This window comes from Notamacropus eugenii, chromosome 2 (assembly GCF_028372415.1).
Source record: "Notamacropus eugenii isolate mMacEug1 chromosome 2, mMacEug1.pri_v2, whole genome shotgun sequence".
In the NCBI taxonomy this organism is placed as follows: Eukaryota; Metazoa; Chordata; class Mammalia; order Diprotodontia; family Macropodidae; genus Notamacropus; species Notamacropus eugenii.
The window spans coordinates 385,384,669-385,400,658 of record NC_092873.1 but is presented as its reverse complement, the minus strand read 5'-3'; the positions used below and the strand labels follow the sequence as shown (position 1 = coordinate 385,400,658).

Sequence of the window (15,990 nt, the reverse complement as noted above, 5' to 3'; positions counted from 1 at the left end):
CAAGAAGAGATAACTAGTCTATAAATTATGTTTGCCACCCAGTGACTGATAAACTGGAAAGTATAAATTACTTAGGAAAGAACTCCCTATTTGATTCTTTTTTAAAAAATTGCTAGGAAAACTGAAAAGCACTTTTCTGGCAGAAATCAGGCTAACAGCAATACCTTACACAATATTCCACAACATATTCTAATGAATATGTGACCTTACTGTTAGAACTAGAAAAATTAGAACTATACTATAAAAAGCTAGAAGAGTTGAATATCGTATACCTCTCACAGCTATGGATAAGAGATGATTAGATAAAAGCAATTGCAAAAGATAAATAAACTGAAAATTTTCTGTACAAACTAAATTAATATACCTAGGATAAGAAGGGAAGTGGTTGAAAAAAAATCTGTTTCACATTTCTCTGATAAGGATTTAATATCCAAGATATAGAGACAATTAACAGATATCCATACATAGATACAGATGTGACCAAAAGCCGTTCCCCAATAGATAAGTGATCCAAAGACATGAACATAGAGTTCTCAAAAGAATCGCAGACTATTAACAACCACATGAAAGAATGTTCCAAGTCCTAATAAAAATAGAAATATAAAATAAAACATTCCTGAGGTTTTACCTCATGCCCTGCAAATTGGCAAAAAATGACCAAAATGACAATAATCAGTGTTGTGGGAAGATAGGCACACTGATGCATCATTGGTGGAGCTGTGTATCAGTACAATTATTTTGAAAAGCATTTTGGAATTATGCAAATAAAGTGACTAAAATGTCCATATCCTTTGACCTAGAGATTTCATTATTAGGCTTATACCCCAAAGAGGCCATTGATAAAAATAAAATTCTCATATACACCAAAATATCTGTAGCAGTACTTTTAACAACAGCAAAGAATTGGAAACAAAGTCGATATCCACTGAGTAAAGAATAGCTAAACAAATTGTGGTACATGAATTAATAAAATATTACTGTGCTATAAGAAAAAATGAATGTGGGGAATACAGAGAAACATGGAAAGATCTACTTGAACTAACACAGTGTTCTAAGGAGAGCCAGGAAAGTAACATACATGATGACAATATAAACAGACAGAACAAGTACACATACACACACACAGACATCAAAAGTGAATATTGCAAAATTATAAAGAACAAGGATGACACAAAAGAGAGCTATGAGAAGATGCTCCTGCCCCATCTCTTTATGTAAGTGGGAAGTCCATAAATGTTCCACATTGCATATATTTTCAGACATTTTCAATATATTAAGTTATGCTGATTTTTTTCCTTTTTCTTTTCTTTTTGTTTTGTCTTTAAAAAATACCATTTGTTATAGGGAAGGCTCTCTGGGAGGGGGAAGGGAGAGATACTGAGGAAAATTATGACGATGTAAAAAAACAAAAGACATTTTAAAATTGATTGTAAAAGATTATATTTACATACATAGTAGAATGTTGGATTACTCTAAGCTCAACATGCATCAGCAATGAGACACGAAAATCAAAACTAAGGAAATCTTAGGCTGCATTTATTAAAAGTTAAAGAGCTCAGGAGAAAGGAGACAAGAGTCCTGCTTTACTCTTCCCTTACATCTGGGTATTGTATTCAGTTCTGGTTGACACATTTTAGTCTAGCACCTGGGGTACCCCACTCCCACATAGATCCTCTCAGTCAGGCTACCTGCAGTTGAGAGAGAGACAGAGAGATTTTATTATGTGCCAAGCTGGGATGAGTGCTGTGGGTTCAAATACAAGTTATTCAAGATAATCTTGGCCTTTACAGACCTAACATCCTATTGAATGAAGGCAACACATAAAAAAAAAGATAGTGTATTAGGTGTATATTGTGTATTCTGGAGGATAGTGTATTCAGAAAGCTGACTAGGAGATCTGGAAGTCTGGAGAATGAATCAAACTGGGAAAAAAATTGGTATAGTGAAGGTACCTCTTGAAATGGTGGTCCTGATAAGGAGCTCACCAATCAGAAAAATGAGGTATCAGAGCAAAGGCAGATGACTGATGAGAAGATGGAGAACTACAGAGAATGGACTCCAGAGTAAAGTAATACTCTATTGGTTAACATCCACTCAAAATCCATAGTTTACCAGTCCTCCACAAATGATTTTATTTTAACTAGTCAGCCACAGTACACAATTCAAAGCAAAAGCATTTAATGAAATAATATAGTATGGAAAAAGTAGCAATAGACCATTTACCCTATAAACCTGAAGCATTCTCTGTCACAAATACATTTATTAGAATGGACATGCCTAGGAGATACATGCAGAAAAGCATATACATAGGAATCATGTGTGGTCATGGTGCTTATGTGGAAGGGTCACCCATGCCCATGATGCTGAAGGACAGCTGATACCGTCGTGTTGTTCCTGCTAGGTCTTCCCTACCTGTTTCATGTAGTATACAGTTACTGTCAAGCGTGCACCACCACACCTAGCTAAAGGTCAAAAGCTTGGCAGAGTGCCCCTAAATTAGCATTGTCTGATTTTTAAAGATATCTTCCTCTGCTGAAGTATCCACACATTTATTCCAAACTTCCATTTGACTTAGAGTTAGAAAATCCTTGTAGCTCTCATTTAATTCTCTTGTGGTGATCCTGTCCTCAAAAGCCATTTCAGAAGGCACAAAGAAACTCCACAGAGCAGTATCTGTCTCTGAATCATCTCAATTTTTTTGAAGGACTGCCGTTTGGGTTTTATCATGCAGATATAGCTAAGTAACAAGAGAAGCTGAGCTAAGGGCATTTATTAGTAGTAGTATTATTATAACAATAGCATTTATATAGTACTTACTATGTGCCAGCATTATGCTAAGCACTCTACAATTATTATCTCATTTTAGTCTCATAACAACTCTGGGCTGTAGATACTATTATTATTCCCATTTTACATATGAGGAACTTAGGCAAACAGAGGTTACGTGACTTGCCCAAGGTCACATAGCTAGTATGTGTCTGGGGCCAGATTTGAATTCAGGTCTTCTTGACTCTGGGTTCGGTGCTCCATCCATTATGCCATCTAGCTGCCCCTAGAGCATTGTCTTTTTTCTGTTGTGCCACATTCCACCCTCTATTATGTGTGTATGTATATATATATATATATTTGGCTAACATGGAGTCTTAGTTCCAGAAATCTTAGCTTTAAATAGCCCTATGTCACCCCTCTCCAAAAAGAAAAAAATTTGTAGTCTTTGAAAAGTATATATATGATATACTATATTATATGTCTGAACATGCAACATAGTGAACTGAAATTTATATAAAACATAGTTAAAATCAAGAAATAGGATGACAGAGGTGGTTAAACACTTTGGAGTCAGACCTGAATTCAAGTCCTGCCTCTGATACGTACTGGCTTTTGTGACCCAGGAGAAGTCACTGAACCTTTCAGTGCCCTAAGCACTATAAGTGCCTATATATAACTCTAAGACTATAAGTTGTAGGCCTGGTATTGATCTGCCTTAGGAGAAGGAATTTCCTCACTTTGTCAGTGAAATCATAGTTCAGCTCCCCCCCCAAAAAAATAGCTAAGCTGGCTGGCTATCTGTAACCAAAATAAAATGTATATTCAGCTGTGCAGTTGAAACACTAAGAATGTGGGTCTCCCTGAAGGTCATATGGTGTGGTTCTAGACCTTGATTCCTACCAAAGCCAATATTTTTTAAGTAGTTTATTCTCAAGGTCTGGATGAATTGAGAGGACTGGCCAATGAGGGCATAGTCCTTAGATAATTCTTAGATTTGCTTTTCCTCGTAGGCTATGCAGAAGATGAAAAAATATCCTATTCTTTGTCTCAGTCCAATATGTAGAGGCTTGGTGAGTCCACTTGCAGCCAGGAGTGACTGTGGAGTTAGGAGCAGTTTTCTCATTAGTTGAAGAGCCAGGAAAATGGGTAATGATTCAGAAGGCACAGAGCTAGGACTGAATTCAAGTACAAAAGGATGTTGAGTAAGTAGAAGTTGCAAGATTTGGTAACTGATTGGCTATGTGAAATAAGAGAGAGTGAAAAATCAGGGATAATGCCAAGGCTATGAACCTGGGATACTAAACAAGAGAGTCTGAAAGAGGGGAGGGTTTGGGGAAAAAAAGATAGTACAGTTTTGGACATGTTAAGTTTAAGTTGTCTCTGGAACATTACATTTGAAGTGTTCAATAGGGAATTGGTGATGAAGGATCAAAGTTCAGGGGAGAGGACTAGATATACAGTGTGTCCCAGAAGTTTTAGGACACGGTTTAAGTTATTAAAGACCAGGATTTCTGTAACATTACATATAGATCAGTAAGCCATTTACATATAGATGATAGCAAAACCCACAAAAGCTAATGAGGTTACCAATAGAAAGTGTGTAAATGGAGGCTAGCCAAGGCTAGAAACTTGGGAACAGAAGGCATGAGATGAATGATGATCCAGGACAGCAGAATAAGAAGAAACAGTCAGATAGGAAGGAGAACTAGGAGAGAGAAATATTACAAAAACCCCGAGAGGAAAGAGTATCTATCTAGGAGGCAAGGATCAACAGTGTCAGATGTAGCACATAGGTTGAGAGGAGAAAAGGTCATCAGATTTGGCAATTAAGAGATTCTTGGTAACTTTGGAGGGAAGATTCCGTTAAGTGATGATGTCAGGGAGCTTGAAAAGGGTTGAGGAGTAAAAGGAGACTGAGTAGTAAAGTGAATGTAGTGAGTTTTTTCATGTATAACCCTAGCCATCTCTGCCTTTGACATCCCTTTCTTCCTGCTTTCAGCCTCTGACTAGGACCTCAGAAAGACCATCTTTGCCCTAGGCTTATAATTGTGATTGGAACAAAAACTCTGCCAGTGGCCACCAGGGGACAGCACTCAACCACCAATAACCACCAGGGCTTGGTTGGAGGAAGGTGAACGGGAGGGAGTGTAAGGGGAGACAGGAATAAGTCTCTGGATGAAACTCCTCCACCTTCCCAGGCTCCACCCCAAGAATCCTAGACCCTTTAGATTGATGACTTCCTTCCCCATTGAGGAAACAAGGATCAAAGGTTCTGTCTGCTCTAGGAGCACCAGAAAATCTTAACTCTATTGGCCCTGGTCCTCCTAAGCCCATTCAGTGCTTTGGAGAAGGTGAACTTCTAGCTCTTCATGTGAGGCAAGAGTGGGTGACCTTCACCTCCCTTCCTCAGGCATCCAGATTCTCAGCCTGCTTTTCCTCCTCTCTCTGTCCCCATTCCCCATCGTCCAAACCCAATCCTACTTCACCGTCTCTCACTGGCTTTCCTAAATCCAGAAGTCCTTATCTGCATAGAGTCCTTATGCCTGGCACAGCAGTAACAAAACCAAGTTCGACCTGGCATAAAGGGCAACATGAGAAAAAGACTGACCAGATCAGATGAAGAGAAAGCGTTCATGTAAGAGACCGACAAAGAAGTCAGAGAAGGAAAAGAGAAAGTGAGGGAGCTGGAACAGGGGTGGGGGAGCAAGAAGAGATGGGTGGAATGAGGGAGGGGAGCCCTATGTGCCCAGACTGGAGAAGGGGGAGAGCAGGCAGGGCCTCTATTGTCCAGGCACAAAGGAGCCATATGCTGGGCAGCATAAGACAATGTGTGTGTGGTGAGGGAGGAGGTGGGGGGAGCTAAGTGGCTGAGAGCAGACCCCCTCCGCACACTCTACCCTGAAACCCCTGGGGCCCTGCCGTCTGCTTTGCCACTGGAAAAAGGAGGGGGCAAGGGAGTGGAGGGATAAGGAAGGAGAGTACCTAATGGCTGGCATTTAGGAACCAGGAGCCTGTGTGTGACCTAGGGAGCGAGAAAGGCCTGAGGTAGAGTCAAAGTGGAAGTGCTCAGAGTGAAGATTTGAGACTAGGGGAGAATGGGGAAGGACAGGACCTGAAAGTTTCTTCTCTTTTGCTGCTTCTGCTTACCTCCCACCTACCTGCCTGCCTAAAAGGCTAGATTGGGAGATGAAGGGGAGACAAGGAACCTATATCCTGCTCCTCCCATTTCCAAGCCCTCTTCTCACCCCAAGCTGCTTCCTTCGACTCCCCATCTCCTCTCTCCCACAACTCTTCCTACCCCCACATCACTCGGCACCTCTTTTCTAACCCTGCATCTCCCCTATTTCCCCACTTCCCCATTTCCACAACCTCCAAACCCCGGCTTCCTCTTTCTCTAGCCTTGGGGTTTCCCATGTCCATAATCCCTGACTTCCTTCTCACCACCACACTTTGTCCCTTGCTTCTTCCCCCTGTTCCTCCTCCTCCTCCTCTCATCCTGCTGAGCAGAGCGGCAGCCGAAGCCAATTGATTATCCAAAGAAATTTGGAGCGAAAGGGAGAACAGCTGCAGCTCAGCCCCCCTTCCCACTGCCCCTGGTCCTGGGGGAGCCCCAAGGGGAGGAGCCCAGTAACCCCTTCAGCACCCCAGCCTGGGGTAAGGGAAAAGAGCAACATGACTGAATAAAGAACTGCATGATTTAGTAGAAAGACCATTGGACTTGGAAGTTCAGGAAGACCTGGGTCTGTGTTGAAGCTCGACTTTTTACTAGCAGTGTGACCTTAAGTAAATTGTTTAATCTCCCCAGGCCTCAGTTTCCTCATCTATGAACTGAGGAATAACAATATCTGTACTGTGAGGGAAAATGCTGCTGTTATTTTAAATGTATGTAAGTAGTTATTACTCCTAAGCTGTCAGAGCATAAAGTAGTGAAAAAAACATTGTACTCAGAGTCAGAAAAAATGGGTTGTCATCTTTTTGTGACCTCAAGTACATCACTTCATTTCTCTGAGCCTATTTACTTATCTGTTCAATGGAGGGTTAGAGTTGGGCTCAGATCAAAATACATTGGTTAATGTTTAACCACCAGCTTTGGGGGGTGGGGTGGGAGCAATGTAAAAATGATATATTTTTAAGTTTAATATGCATTATTCATACTTTCTTAAACCTAGACAATCAACAAGACAACAAATCAGGTCCCGATTTATATGGTTTGCTGACTTTTGAGGTGCAAATGCTCAGACTGAAAATAAAATAATTGGGTAGACTCTGGGTTGGAGATGGCTCCAGCACATCACTGGTTAAGATGATCAATAAGGTCTCTTCTAGCACTAACATTCAATGATTCTCAGTCGTTTTAGTTCATCCTTTGTCTCTGTGACACCCAACCCAAACAACTCAAGTGTTATCTTTTTAAGAATTGATTCTCCATCTATTGCACTTTCTTCTGTCCCAGTACTCCAAACTCTTCCATATCTGGAAGTTCTTCCTTACATCCAATCCAAGGATCTCCTGTTGAGGCTTTCATTCTGTCCTTTGTGAGATAGAGAACAGAACCTTCATGGGATCCCTCACCCCTCAAACATCACTACTACCATCTACTGCTCTCCAACTGGACTTCAGCTTTGTCTTGGACCATAAAAACAAGCAAGCAAGCAAAGAAACCTTAGAATCCAATCCACCATGGATGTTTAGTCAAGTCTCTTACTTTTCAATTGTCAAGGAGTTAGTTCACTATCTCCCAAGGCAGCATTCTCCATTATTACACAGTTCTCATTGGCTCATAGATGTAGAGCTAGATAGAATCTTAGCAGCCATCTAATTCAACCTCTCATTTTACAGATGAGGAAACTGAGGCACAATGAGGTGGAGTGGTTTGCCCAAGGTCAGTGCCTTATTGTAATTTCTACCTGTTGGTCCTAATTCTGCCTGTGAAGTAACTCAGAATAAGAGAAATCTCTATTGCACGTGACAGCCCTTCCAAAAAAACAACAAAAACAAAACTTGAAGACAGTGATTCTCTGGCTCCTAAACCTCTTTTCCTAACTAAAAATTCCTTCAACTCTTCTTAATGGCATTTGGTTTCTAATTGCCTGGACTTCCATATCCCTTCCCAAAAAGTAGGACCCAGAAAGGAATAATATGAATGCTACCATCATGAATCATCCCAGATCTCTCAGCCTGATCCCTATCTTATCCTCAGTCTTTCACTATGATCCTTCTTCTTGGGTTTGGGGAATCTAAAAATGAGCCTAGGACTTTGAAGGTCTACCCCAAGTTAGGAAGAACATAAAGGCCCTATTATCCCATTCCCAGAGAAATGACTGACTATGGGGGTGGCTAACCACTGAGCTACATTCAGTGAGGGCGCCTTTTCTCTCCCACAGCAGGAAAAGGAGCAAAACCCCAGAAGTAAAAGAACAAGTAAACAAGAACAGCACATCACCTCCCTTCACTGAGTACCTTAGCCTCTTTAGGATCAGAAATTTGTGAACAGATTGAGCTTTTGTAAAGTAGCCAGATATATCAGATTTCCCTGAACTTCTCCAATATTGGTCTAAGCTTTCTTCACTTCTCCCAGACTCCCCTACTCCTTGGATTCTCATATGATCATAATGGAGATCCTACCCCATAAGATGTACCCTCTTCACCCACTCCAGAAAGAGAAACTGGTATCTGAGCCTTTCAGACCCAGGTAGGAATGAAGCACAGACATTGTAGAAACTGGAAAGACGTTGCTTTAATTTTCCTTTTTGTGTGAAAATCATAACTGTCATGAAAGGAATCACATAGGATACAGGGCAATGGGACAGGGACTATTTGAGGTGTGGGAGTTTCAAAGTAGAAGACCCAAGCTCATAGCTGATGCTGGATGGGGCTTCGGAAAGAGATATGAAAAGGAGTCCAAAATCCTTAGGAGGAATGCAAGGAGAATTTGAGAAGTTCTTTTTGGAGAGAGGGCAAAGCAGGGAAATTATACATAGAGGATAGTGGAAGGGGTGATGCAGTGAGAAAGAAGTCAAGGTTGGGGAAAGGAAGGAGAAGAGCGCGGTAGAAGAAGAGAGGGAGGGAGAAAGAGAAAGAGAGAGAGAAATGTCCAGCTTGAGCTGCTTTAGACCCTCACTCTAAACCAAAGTGCACAATACGGCAATAAATAGCAACATTTATAAATAAATTAAATAAATAACATAAATAAATAAATATCCTTGCAGTAGTGAAAGTTTGGGGGAAGGGCAAGAAGGAAAGGCAGTGGTAGAGGAACGGAAGAGAGGGGGCAGCATTGTCACCTCTGTACTAACCAACGGTCCCTTTAGCTCATGCCCTGTTCACACAATGTATTTGTACACACATGTTGATGACCAGGGCAGAATTCAGCCTTCATCCTTCTGCAGAGCTGCAGGGGACTCTCTTCCTTACCAGCACTTCTGGGCCCAGAGACCCTATCAGGAAGGAAATACTAGACAGGCAGTTTCTTTTTGGTGGGGAACAGGGGCAGAAGAAGGGAAAGAATGCTACATCCAAAGTCATAGAACCTGCAGAGACCCAAAAGGAATGAAATTCACTCACATACATACACACCCCATAGGGGTGATGGGACATTTGCAGGTAGCTATCTGAAATCTGCCCATTGGCTAACTATCCTCTGGATATATTAGATCTGCTTTGGATAGACCCTAGATTACTCTGACCTTTGATCTGACCAGATCTGACCAGATAATAATGGAGAAGAAGGAGACAGAAGGATAGAAAGAGCCAAATAACTCAGAAAAGCAAAGCATACAACTAGGAGGAGATAAACAAAAAGAATCAGCTAGGTAACAAAAATGACAGTTTCTTATCTCAGGGGATCTCCAGGGAATGTACCCTATTTACCCTGACTCCAGTCATCTTTACTTTCCTAGTCCAACTTATTCGCTCCAGCTCTAGGCAGGATTTGATGAAAAGGGATAGTGGATGTGGAGTGGTGGATGTGTAGGTGAGCCAGGGGTCAGAATTGAAGTTAGAGATCTCTTAACAATAACAATCCAGACTTGTGTAGGAACTATAGCAGCTTGACCAAAAGCTAGGTAGAAACAAAGTATAGGTTTGAACAGCCTAAAAAATAGGGTAAAAGCTACACATTGACTGACTCAGAAAACATTTCTGACCAGCTCAACCCTTCTCTCTCTGTCTCTCTGTCTCTCTGTCTCTCCGTCTGTCTGTCTGTCTGTCTGTCTCTCTCTCTCTCTCTCTCTCTCTCTCTCTGTCTCTCTGTCTCTGTCTCTGTCTCTGTCTCTCTCTCACACACACACACACACACACACACACACACACACACACACACACACTCATACACAACCCACTCCCACCACAGTTAACCTGTAAAAATAGCCTCTCTACCCCTGTTCTGAGCTAAGTTGTTGTTTTCCCTGGACAAGTGGCCATTTCTGAGTCTGGGATGGTCAAGGGGGGGAAGGGAGCAATGCAGGGGTGCTGCAGGGACTCAGCAGCCCAGATCATAGGATACAACATTAAGAGAGAGAAAGGGAGCTGGGCAGCAAGGTATTCTCTACTGGGAGAGAAAGGGACCTCATGGGTAGGGTTCTCCCAAACAAGGGACCAAAAAGTTCAGACATCCAGGACATGGTTCAGGTAGGAAATATAGCAGATGGCCAGGCGTAAGATTTCAATCTTGGAGAGCTTCTTGTCAGGGGGTAAGGTGGGCAGCAGCTTTCGAAGCTCGGCAAAAGCTAAGTTGAAGGCCTCCACTCGGATCCGTTCCCTAGTCGCATGAGCAGTGCGATACTTGGCTGTGGCCCGCCGCCTCCGCCGCCGTTCCTCTCGGCTCAGATGCTGCAGGTCCTTCCGACCAGACTCCCCCATCTCAGGACCCCTGGCCTGGCCTCCCCCAGGACCTCCAGGTCCTGTCCTGTCCGAACCCACCCCTCCCCCACAGTCACTGAAACCTGACTCTGTCTCTGAATGGGTAGGAGGCAGGTCCAGCTCCATGGGGTCTGAGTTAAGCATCATGATGCAGGGGGCCCCCACCCCAGAGGAGCTTTCCAGCTGGATGGTGGTTGGAGGGGGAGGAGCTCAAGAAGGGGCCTGGAATGTTAGGTTCTTGGAGCTCTGTTGTGACCACAGGCACCTCAGAGTTCCATGGCCCAGCACCACCAAGATCCTGGAAGAAAAAAAGGGAAAAAGTACTGAATGGTGCAGGTGGAGAGAGAGAAAATTGATCCTGAAAGGGTTTAGATAATAAATACTAGTGAATATTTCTATAGTACTTTTAGGTTTGATTCCGACAACAACCCTGTGAGGTAGATGATTTTTTGATAATGATGATAATGATGATGATAAATAAAAAACTAGCATTTATATAGCCTTACTATGTACCAGGCACTGTGTTGTGCTTTACAATTTTATTATTATCTTACAAAATTAATACCACCATTTTATAGATGAAGAAACAGGCTGAGGTGTTAAGTAATTTTCCCAGGGTCACACAGTTCATGTCTAAGGCAGAATCTTAACTCCGTTTTTTCTAACCCTCAGTCCAGCCTACCCTGCATAGCTACCTCAATGTGTACGTGTGTGTGTGTAAGAGAGAGAAAGAGAGAGAGAGAGAGAGAGAGAGAGAGAGAGAGAGAGAGAGAGAACAACAGGAAGACCTGGGGAACAGAAATCAGAAATTGAAAAAGAAATTGATCATCAAGGAGTGAAAAAATAAGGAAGTAAAATACTGCCAGAGACTGAGAAGGAAAGCAGAGAACACGTAAGAGCAGCAAGGTAGAGAAAGATAGGCCCTGAAGAAGGAAAAGAAGGATTGTAGAGAGTTGGGGAAAGAATACATATGATTCTATACCCCCTCTCAAAGTAATACAGGGTTTGGGGAAAAGTTTACTACAATGGGCTAGGTGCCACTTCCCTAGACCCCATACATTATTTCTGTGGCTTGTAAAGGTGAAGACAGGTAAGGTTGAGGAAAGGTGAATGAATGAGCATGATTGAGGTTTTTTTGTTTGTTTTGTGGAATGAAGTAGACCTATTGAGAGACTGCAAACGTACTGAGGCTGAGCACCCCTACAAAAAGTCTCTGCAAAGTCCCTTCCAGACCATTGGGACACCACCCCCACCCTGAGACGGACAGACACGCGCACACGCGCACACACACACACACACACACACACACACACACACACCCCAATCCAATCTCATTGCTGCACAGCTCCACTTCTCCAGAAATCCTTATTTCTCTCTAGGAAAGTCATCCACACCCTTTTCTAGAACCAATTTTTCCCCATACTACACCCTCCTCCAGGTTTTTCAATTCAGCTGGTGCTGAGGGTGATTCCCCAAGGTCAAGTGCATGATAGAAAGTTCCATATTTAGCCCTAGGTGAGTCCAGTCTTGGGGTAGGGAAGGAGGGAGGGAGAGAGGCTTAATAAATAAAGTTAGAGCCTTCCCTAAATTCCTCCAATTGTTAAAGTCTCCCCAAGAACCAAAATTCTCTCCTTGTCAATTCCCTCTCTGCACCCTGCTCCTTCCCAGAAAAATACTTCTACTTACCCCTAAAGACTAGAAACCTAGTACAATTTGGGTGGGTAGGGCAGGAGGGAATTCAAACTCCAAAACCAAAACACTTTACAGTAGCCAGAGAAGGAACAGGGTCAAGGGGAAAATAGACATACAGACTCCCCTATAATCAGCACCACCCCTCACCAGACACTGCTGTTCACTCCCATCTCTGATAACCATGAGTTGATAAACAACCTTACAGGGATCAGGGTCTCCCAGTCCAGCCTCATCTCTGTCACCTCTCCCTGAAGCCAGGACAGGTTAGAGCAGGAATATCTAGGGTTACTCCATCTTTTCTACTTCCTCTCAGACCCAATGAAAATGTCCTACTAGTCATCCTTCACCTGCTCTTCTCTGGGTGAGGGGACGAAGAGGTGTGAGTGTGCTGTCTCTGGGCAGAAGGAATCACAGGCAGAGATCTCTGAGTATTAGACTGACCCATGTTAACACAGATATCTTCCCCATCCCGCTCCATCCCAACTCATTTCCCCTTTCCATCATGTCCCTATCTTGGCCATTGCCTCCACTCGCACCCATGCCATTCCCAAATGCTTCCTTCTCCTTTTCTAATTCTGTTTCCCTATGTGTTCCATGCCTGTCAATCTTATTTCTGTTCAGTCCAAGTAGTCCTTCTCCAAAGCCAGCTCTAGGTTGGGTCTTGGAAACAGCAGTTCCCAAGCAAGTGCTCACCTCTAATTCAGCTCTTGCTTTTTTAGCTCCAAGCACTGAGCACTGAGGAAGAGTAATGGTGAATGAGAGGACTGCAGCCCCTACTCCACTGATCTCAACTCCCAAGCTACCCAGGGAACAAGGACAAAGACAGAAGGATGGAGAAACACATATAGATGAAAAACAAGAGTTGCGTCTTCTCAAAGTAGAGATACAGAGACACACCAAGAGAACTGAGACAGAGTGGGAGTAATATTCCCTCCACCCCCAACACACTGTCCCCTTTACCTACACAGGACCCGCCGGAAGGGATAGTGCTGGCCAGCCAGGCAGGGGCCCCCTGAGGGGCAGCGCTGACCTGGCCCCTGGCTCCTCTGGCAGAACCGTGCTCATCCGTCTGTGCTCAGTAAAGTTTGCATCCAGCTCCTAGGGAGCTTGGGGATGATGTGGGAGTGCCCCGTGGGGACCAAGACAGGCAAGAGTGGCATACACATCGGGGGGAGGGGGACAAAAGTACGGGGAAAGGAGCTCAGCCCAATCTAGCAACCACACACCAGCTCACACACCCACTCCTATACACACACATGCACTCGTACACACACATATACATACACACCTGGGCTGCCCGCCCTATGTATATATATGGTGATGCACAGAACACCCCTAGCCTCTCATTGGCCAGCTCAGAACCCAGATTATCAATATTAACTAGCTAGACTGGGCTATCATTGGTGGAGAGTCCACTGAGCCCCCCGGGAACTGAAGGAGGGGGCTGGCCCTGAGGGGGGTGAGGCGGGAGTGGGGAGCGGGGGACATCTGTTCTCCATGCATATTTCATAAGGAAGAAATGGAGAGATAGGAAAAGGGTGAGATGGGCGGAGGGGGCCTGGGGGGGGAGAGGGCGGGGATGCAGTGAGGGCTAAGGAAAGAGCCAGGGGCAGGATCGCAGATGAACCTCTCAGTTTCCTACACTAGAGGTGAGAGAGGACAGAAATACTCCAGGAACTACGGTGCAGGGACTCAATCAGGGTCCAACTCTGAGTTCAGGATATTGACTTGGCAACATTGTCTATGGGTACTCTTTTGACTTTGGGCATTCTTCTTCGGGTATTGCTCCCGCTCTCCCCCTCTGAATGACAGAGGTGCCCCAATGGTACAGTTGGGGTACAGATCCTTGAGCATGGTGGACTTGATCCATAATAGACTCTGGAAGGGGACTCAGGAGTTCTGACTCTATTCTTTTCTCTCCCCTTCCCCAGAACCTTGGCCCCTTGCCAATCCTTGACCAGCATTTAGCCCACTCTTCTCCCTCTGCATTGCAACTCCATCTCACTAGCCCTTACCTCCACCAGCAAGGAAGGGGTAGGAGCAGAAGCCCACTTACCCAGCCCAGAGAATTCAACCTCTCCCATTAGGGATTTAGGGGGCCACTATAAGAGGTATGAGGATTGGAGGGACAAAGGCTGGGGGACACACTCTGCAAGAGGTGCAGGTTCAGGGAGAACTCTGAGCTGGAGGGATAGGGGCAACACTGGGAGAAAAGGGCAGAGCAGCTAATGTTTTGGTACATTGGAGTAACATGAAAACGAGGTAAAATCACATGCAAATACATATCCATTATGTCCAAGTGAATGAGAAGCTTCGGTCCCACGCTTAGTCCTGGAATAGTCATGGGGCATCCCCGCAGAGCTTAAGATAGAGAGAATCCCGGGATCAGAGTTGCAGGACTGGTTTTTTCCCCACCTGCTCAGCTTTCACATGTCTTTCTTCATGAACATTTCCTAAACATTCATAGCAAACCAAGGGTAGGGAGGATATCAAAGACCTTGACCCTCCTTACTTCTTTCTCATGCCTTACCCATTAACCAACCATAATTTACTTGCATACAGTGTGGCTGGTCCTCGGACAGAGGCCCCCTAATAACATTCAACAGGTTACAGGGGGTTGGAGAGAGAGGGGAGTGGGGAGCAGACTGGGGTATATGTGGAACAGTACAGCCTAGACCAGTCTAGAAGCATAGGTTCTTGGGAAACCTGATGTGTTAGGATGGGATGTTGGGTGGTGTCTGGTTGGGAGAGGTAGACAGACAGAGGGCCTCAATTTCCCCACTGGATTACTTGGGAAAGGTGTGGAAGGACACAATGAAAGGGGCCAACATCCAGCTCCTGATCCCCTTCTTTTTAAACTAAACTCAAGGGCTGGCTCCCCATTCTCTAATCAGCCTTCCTGAATTCTCTCCAGACTGAGAGAGTAGATGTAGACTATATAAGAGCAGTTTACTAGAGGTGTTCCCTGGTCTTTCTTCCACAGACTTCCTCTCCACCCCCAGTTGGGTAGTGCCAGCTCCACCTGGGCAGGCCCAGACAGGTGCCCAGGCCCCAGCAGATGGGCTGAGCTGGAGGGGAGAAGAGGCTCAGAGAGGGGGGAGAAGAGGGAGGGGGGCAGGGGATCAGGTGGCAGCTCAGTTCTTGCATCATCATTGCCATGGTGCTGATTAAAAACCAATCTCTACCTAATGAGCCCCCAGCAATAGCAGCGCTCCACCCCCCACCCCCCCAACCCAACATGCTCCCAAGATACAAGAAGACACAGAGACTTGAGAGACATACAGAGGAAGTCTCAGAGAGACAGAGGTCTGGAGTGAGATACAGAAAAGTGGAAAGATGGGGAGACAGATGCAGGAGAAACAAGGGAACTGGAGAAGCAGTGACATGGACAAGAAATGGGACCCAGAGTGTAAGGGAGACATGCATCTGAGTGAGGCACAGAAGGGGAAGTGAGGCATGAGACACATAGAGATGGGGAGATTAAGAGTTATGACTAGACATGATTCTGGGGGAGAGGAGACATATTGGAGAGAATCACAAAGATATCTAAGGAAAGTCATGACTATCAACAAAATGGAGAAACGAAGAGCTACAAGAGGATGAGACACCAGGGGAAATACAGGAGAGATCTTTACACCACAAGAAATGGAAAAAAAGAATAGAAAGAGT

At 44.3% G+C, this 15,990-nt stretch overlaps 1 protein-coding gene across 1 annotated transcript; it reads right to left on the bottom strand.

Moving 5' to 3' along the window:
* Positions 1-8,481: 8,481 nt before the first annotated feature.
* Positions 8,482-10,811, bottom strand: NHLH1 (nescient helix-loop-helix 1). The gene has a single exon (XM_072638585.1). It carries the CDS (start codon positions 10,774-10,776, stop codon positions 10,375-10,377), a length of 402 nt encoding a protein of 133 aa, XP_072494686.1. The 5' UTR covers positions 10,777-10,811; the 3' UTR covers positions 8,482-10,374.
* Between the last annotated feature and the right edge of the window lie 5,179 nt (positions 10,812-15,990).